This window comes from Salvia splendens, chromosome 15 (genome assembly GCF_004379255.2).
Source record: "Salvia splendens isolate huo1 chromosome 15, SspV2, whole genome shotgun sequence".
Classification (NCBI taxonomy): Eukaryota; Viridiplantae; Streptophyta; class Magnoliopsida; order Lamiales; family Lamiaceae; genus Salvia; species Salvia splendens.
The window spans coordinates 19,989,109-19,995,808 of NC_056046.1; the positions used below are offsets into that span (position 1 = coordinate 19,989,109).

A 6,700-nucleotide genomic window follows, 5' to 3' on the forward strand; every position below is an offset into this window, starting at 1 on the left:
TACTCCATCTGTTCCATAAAAGATGTCTCATTTTCCTTTTTAGTTTGTGCCACTAAAGATGTCACATTTCCATTTATGGAAAAAGTTCTCTCTAACATTAATATAAATATTATATCTTCTATCTCCACTTAACACACAAAACAAAACCTCATAAAATCCCGTGCCGTCCCATAAGTTGACATCTTTTGTGGGACAGAGGGAGTACCTTTTCAGGGGGAATCAATTGTGGCGTTAACTAAGTTCGTCTAACATCCAAGTCATCTTTCGATTACTTTGCAAGCCAATAAATCATCATAAAATGTGTCACTCAAACATAAGTATTATCGTTCAACTTAGAATAAAACAAGTATGAACAAAGCGAGTATTAAATAAATAGAAACCTAGCTGATCTCACCTCACCTCACACATACATTCTCTCTCTGAAAGAATTTGCTGTAGATACGGTGATCGAGGTATTCTCTCTTTCCTGCCTTGTCTCTTTCACTGCATCCTCTGCTCCCTCGTGTAAAAAGGGGTATCACCACACGTATACTACTCTCTCTAACAAGTTTTCAACATTTCTAGAGAGAGAGAAAGCTGGAATGGAGGTTAGGAGAGAGAGCAACAATGGAAAAATGTGTGTGGAAGCAAGAAAGATGAGGCCATCTTTCAAGAAAGTCCAAATTGTTTACTATCTTTCAAGAAATGGCCATCTCGAGCACCCTCATTATATGGAAGTCACTCATCCTTTTCATCAACAACTTCGTTTAAACGGTTCAATTTTTTGTTATTTTGTTCAAATTTACTTACTATTTAATTAGATTTTGATGTTACATTTTTGATGTGTTTGTAGATGTTATAGATCGCCTCACGGTTCTAAGGGGTAAGGCCATGCCTTCCCTCTACTCTTGGTCTTGCAAAAGGTGTGTCACAAATTTAATTTGAACATATTAAAATTGGAATTTCATTAGTTGTGTAGTACAGTAATGTAGTAATACTAACATGTATGTAGGATATACAAGAATGGGTATGTGTGGAATGATTTGGCACAAAATGATGTTATTTATCCATCTGAAGGAGCTGAATATGTACTAAAAGGATCTGAATTAATTGAGGGAACCACTGGTAATTGAACTAAATTAAGTTAATCTCTTCCTTTTTACATTGAAATTGCACCAATTGATGTCTAAGTTGTGGTTTTTATTTTGACTATAGAGAAATTGCGCCATCTTCAAATTAGCAAAGTTCCACTAATCAATAACCAATGCGATCGAGATGAGGAGGAAGAAGAATACACTAGCACCATTACGCAGCGGTCGAGATGCTCGAGGGGGGTCTCGACCGACGAATTCAGGCCTCCAAAGCCTGAATTCTTGTCGGTCTCGTCGCCACCATTGACCACGTCATCCTCTGTCTCTGAGAAGGCGAACAACGAAGCGATAGGTGTCGAAAAAGGCGGAGCAATATCTAAGGATTTCGAAGATGTTGGCCCCGAGCCATTGCTGAGCAGAAACTCTATGCTGCTCAGCCTCATTGCCTGCGGCGGCTCTGTCTCGTTCAGGAAGGCTACGCCCCCGGAAGCGGCCAGAAGGAGTGGCGTCGGTGGCCTGCATAAAGGGGTTGTGAATCTTGTTATATGTTTATGCTTATATGTCCAATAAATGTCTTATTTCACTTTTATTTTTTTTATAAGTGGACCCTACAATCCACTAAATCATTTCATTCACATTTTATTTTATTATAAAACCAATATAGAATTGTATGACCCACCTTCAACTAACTTTTTTTTTCTTTTATAAAGTGAAATAATTTTTTAAAACCCGCACCAGTCAAGTTCGAGATATTTATTGCGGACGGATGGAGTACTTCATTTATGGTTAATTTGGTTTTATCTTGTTAGGTTGTATGCAAATCGGCGGTTAAGCATGTTATGGACGTGGATGTGGACGCGGACGAGGATGTAAAGATGATAGGTTCGATGTCGGAGAATCCGAGGTTTGGGAACTTGCAATCGGAGGAAAAGGAGTATTTCAGCGGTAGCATTGTGGAGGCAATCCCCATTGAAAAAGTTGAAGGATTGAAGAAATCATCATCTCATAATGAAGAAAAGTGAGTGTGTTTGATGTTTTTGATTTTGATTGCTATGATGCTTTTCTTTTTGGTTATTAGTATTAGATTTTGACTTGGGTCTTAGTAAACGTGCTAGAACGAAAATTTGATGCCACAATGATTATTATGCTGTAAAACAAGACAAGCGTTAAAAAACAAAAGAGTATTGATATCGATAAGTCAAATTATTTGAGTATAGTTAAGTAAGACTTAAAGTCAACTCTAAGTGTTGTTGGTCATTATCTAATCTCTCTTTCTGCAGACAAAATGCCAAATGAAAAAACCAAATTGGTAATACCAAGAGAAATATCACAAAGAGAAAAAGACATGTAACTTGTGATTTTTGCAATAGGTTAAAGGTGATTTTGTAGGCCCCATTGGATTCTTGACAAAATAGAGAGAAGGTGATTTTCTTCAAAAAGATTACTTTTTCCACAACGTAAATTTTGGGTTTAGTTTTAGGTAAATTTTGTTTTTTTTTGTTTCTTTGTTACTCGTAGGTAGGAGGTGGCTGTGATTAGAGATCGACGGATTAGTCTTCATGATTGATAAAAAAAAAAGAGGAGATAATGTGCAAAATCATTAGAGCTTGAATCCAAAATATCGCTAGTCCCTAGAGCTAGCATGAAACCAAATGATTTACATCGTATTAATAAGTGTTCTCTTCATCCTATAATAGATGTCACACTTTCCTTTTTGGTTTATCCTACAAAAGATGTCACATTTCATTTTTTGGTGAAAGTTTTCTCTTTAGATTAATATAAATTTATTACTTTCTCGCTCCACTTAATACACAAAATAACATCACATAGAATCTCATGCCATTACCCAACTATGACGTCTTTTATGGGACGGAGGGAATACTTTTTTTGTCCCATTTTAGATGAAGCATATTTCTTTTGGAATCGTCATAAGGTGGTTGAGTTATTACTTTCTTTTTTACAAAACTTTATTTTGCCTTATAATTTACTCTTTTTTTTTTTCTTATATTGTTCTCATTTCACATAATTTAAAAAACTCATTTCTTAATTTTTATACCAAACTAAAATGCCCCAACTAAGGTTGAATAGGGGGAGTACTATTATAGTAGTGATCATTCCTTAATAGGGCTTTTTATATCTCAATCGAAGATCGATAAATTATCAAAATTGTATTAATAATTTTGTGTGGGATTTAATAATTAGGAGTGGCATGAGTGGGCTAGGAGAAGCAGCTGATGAGGAACAAGTGCAAAAGAAGGGGAAATGCATTCCAATGCAGAGGTCATGCTATAGACAGCCCAAGAAATGAACCATTATTGACAAAAATTACTGACTTGTAATTTCGTCGTTTGCAACTTAGTTATCAACAGTTAAATGTCAGTATTTACCTAGATTATGTCATGTGCTTTTTTACCCAACTCATAAATTTTAAAGTTTCCGAGATTATTTAAGTCACTATAATGTATAATGGGATTTTGGTGCCTTTTCTATAGCGGAAGACTTACATAACTAATATCATATGTTCAATGTTATGTCAATAATGATTAAGATTTAATAATCACCGAGACCTCATTTTTCTATATATAGACAAGAAAGACTTATCTCAATGTGAGATAAGTTTAGTGGTATACCACATTAGTGTTGCTTATTTCCTAAAGACAAAGGAAACATGTGAACTGACACTGCAACCGATCGCGATAGATAGCCAAAGTCTATCTAGGTGTGAAATTCAATTTCTCTTATGTAAACCACTGCATAGACGACACCGACTATGTTACCTACTGTGAATGACGCCCAGAACCAGTCTACTAAGCAGAACAATTTAAATGTTTGAGAAATATCTTTTAAATGCATAAGCAAACACAATGTAATAAAACTACTTATTTTCGCCTTGAGTTAAAAGTGGATCGTAGAGTTTATTGTAAACAAGCGAAATTCTATTCTATCAGTATACCAATTTAAAAGTGTAACACTTGTGCGATCCACTGACTTTATATATAATACCTCGACTTTGGTGTATAATGGGATTTTGGTGCCTTTTGGTGCCTTTTGGTGTATAAAACCCTAAACTACTTATTTAAGTCACTATAATGTATAATGGGATTTTGGTGCCTTTTCCATAGCGGAAGACTTACATAACTAATATCATATGTTCAATGTTATGTCAATAATGATTAAGATTTAATAATCACCGAGACCTCATTTTTCTGTATATAGACAAGAAAGACTTATCTCAATGTGAGATAAGTTTAGTGGTATACCACATTAGTGTTGCTTATTTCCTAAAGACAAAGGAAACATGTGAACTGACACTGCAACCGATCGCGATAGATAGCCAAAGTCTATCTAGGTGTGAAATTCTATTTCTCTTATGTAAACCACTGCATAGACGACACCGACTATGTTACCTACTGTGAATGACGCCCAGAACCAGTCTACTAAGCAGAACAATTTAAATGTTTGAGAAATATCTTTTAAATGCATAAGCAAACACAATGTAATAAAACTACTTATTTTCGCCTTTAGTTAAAAGTGGATCGTAGAGTTTATTGTAAACAAGCGAAATTCTATTCTATCAGTATACCAATTTAAAAGTGTAACACTTGTGCGATCCACTGACTTTATATATAATATCTCAACTTTTTCTATCCTTTTTAATCGTTCAAAAGGACATTGTTTTTCTTTAAAGCCGATTTTTTTCGTCTTCCCTTTGTTTCTTTTGGTCGATTTAAAGGAATAGTATGTGTTCTTCAGTCGATCAAAAAGAAATAAAGTACAATGTTGGGTCCATCAATTATCCATTCAAAAGAATTTTAATTTCTTTTATTTGAGTCCAATTTGAATCCATTCAAAAGAAATAAAGTACAAGGCACGACTGGTAGCTAAAGGATATACACAGACCTATGGGGTGGATTATGATGAAACGTTTTCGCCAATAGCAAAAATGAACATTATCCGGGTCCTACTGTCTGCTGTGGCAAATAGAGACTGGCCACTACACCAGTTTGATGTCACAAGTGTCTTTCTGCGTGGAGAATTGAGAAGAGAAGTATATATGGAAGCCCCTCTAGGTTTCTCAGATGGATTTAAAAGAGGAGAAGGATGCCGACTGAAGAAAACCTTATATGGACTTAAACAATCTCCTTGAGTATGGTTCAAAAGGTTTCCGAAGCTATGGGAAAGTATGGATTCAAACAAAGCTGGTCGGATAACGTGCTAGATCATCTACGTAGATAATATGATTATTACGAGAGATGATATTGAAGAGATAGAAAGACTTAAGGGAAGCGTATCCCTAGAGGTTGAGATGAAAAACTTAGGAGACCTAAAATACTTTATGGGAAACGAAGTACTTAGGTCAGAAGGGGGGATCTTCCTGAGACAAAGAAGTAAATCATGGATATTCTGGCTGAAACGGGGTTACTAGACTGCAAACCTGTTGATACACCAATCCTAGTAAATCATGGGATGCAGATCACAGAAGGAGCGAAGTTAGCAAATCAAGGTAAATATCAACACCTAGTTGAGAAACTCATTTACCTATCCCATACTCGACCTGATATTGCCTACGCAGTAGGGAATGTGAGTTAGTTTATGCATCGACCACAAACGGATCATTACGAGGCCGCCCTGAGGATCGTAAGATACCTATAAAGGACAATCGGACATGGTGTACTGTTCAAAAAGAACGATCTTCGAGGGATCTACGGGTATATTGATGTAGATTGGGCAAGCAATCCAATTGACCGAAAATCAACGGCAGGCTATTTCACATTTGTTGAAGGGAACTAAGTCACTCGGAGAAGCAAGAAACAAAAGGTAGTCGCACTGTCAAGTGTTGAAGCAGAGTTCAGAGGAATCCAGAGTGGACTAATGGAGGTACTATGGGTAAGAAGACTGATGGATGAAATTGGGATCGCTCAAGAGAAGAGCCAACTCTTCTGCGACAATAAAGCAACTATCAGCATATTAGAAAATCCAGTACAACATGATAGGACCAAGTATGTTGAAGTTGACAGACACTTCATCAAAGAGAACGTTGAAAAGGATGCTATAGAACTACCTTTCGTCCGATCAGAATATCAATTAGCATATATTCTCACCAAAGTAGTGAATGCAAGAAGATTTATAAGTGCACTTTGCAAGTTGAGTTTTGGAAACCCGGCCACCACTCAACTTGAGGGGGAGTGTTAGAAAATAGAAAATATTATAGGGATCAATTACATTGATTAGGATCAATCACATTGATTACATATTTGATAATAATTAAAGGAGATTGATATCATACCTTATAGAGGTATTTGTAACATCTATTTAAAGGGTGATTGGAAGAACAATAAGCATCAAGCAATAAACCGTGAATTAATCCCCTCAACATTCTCTCGTTTCTCTCTAAACCCTAGCCATGTCTGATACACCATTCAAGACATCTCACTATAAAACTAATACTTATTTTGTCTCATTCAAGATGTCCACATTTTCTTTTTAATTTGTCCCACTCAAAATGTCCATTTTTCATATTTGAAAACAAATTCCTTTCTTTTCTCTTAATTAAAATATTCAATTACATTTTTAACTTTATTTTATAATGCCTCACTATTTCACCTAATATCCGTGCATTTTACGTTACG

General features: G+C 35.6%; 1 protein-coding gene across 1 annotated transcript; it reads left to right on the top strand.

Annotated features, from left to right (window-relative positions):
• The first annotated feature begins 574 nt into the window (after positions 1 to 574).
• Positions 575 to 3,462, top strand: LOC121767915 (protein SOSEKI 2-like). Its single transcript, XM_042164243.1, has 6 exons — positions 575 to 753; positions 833 to 902; positions 992 to 1,104; positions 1,195 to 1,598; positions 1,880 to 2,088; positions 3,273 to 3,462. The coding sequence occupies exons 1-6, from the start codon at positions 582 to 584 to the stop codon at positions 3,376 to 3,378; spliced, it is 1,074 nt and encodes a 357-aa protein (XP_042020177.1). The 5' UTR covers positions 575 to 581; the 3' UTR covers positions 3,379 to 3,462.
• Positions 3,463 to 6,700: the final 3,238 nt, after the last annotated feature.

Coding starts and splice junctions, on each gene's coding strand:
- LOC121767915 (XM_042164243.1), top strand. CDS start 582: ATGGAGGTTAGGAGAGAGAGCAACAATGGAAAAATGTGTGTGGAAGCA. Junction 754..832: donor TCAACAACTTCGTTTAAACG/GTTCAATTTTTT, acceptor ATGTGTTTGTAG/ATGTTATAGATCGCCTCACG. Junction 903..991: donor TACTCTTGGTCTTGCAAAAG/GTGTGTCACAAA, acceptor ACATGTATGTAG/GATATACAAGAATGGGTATG.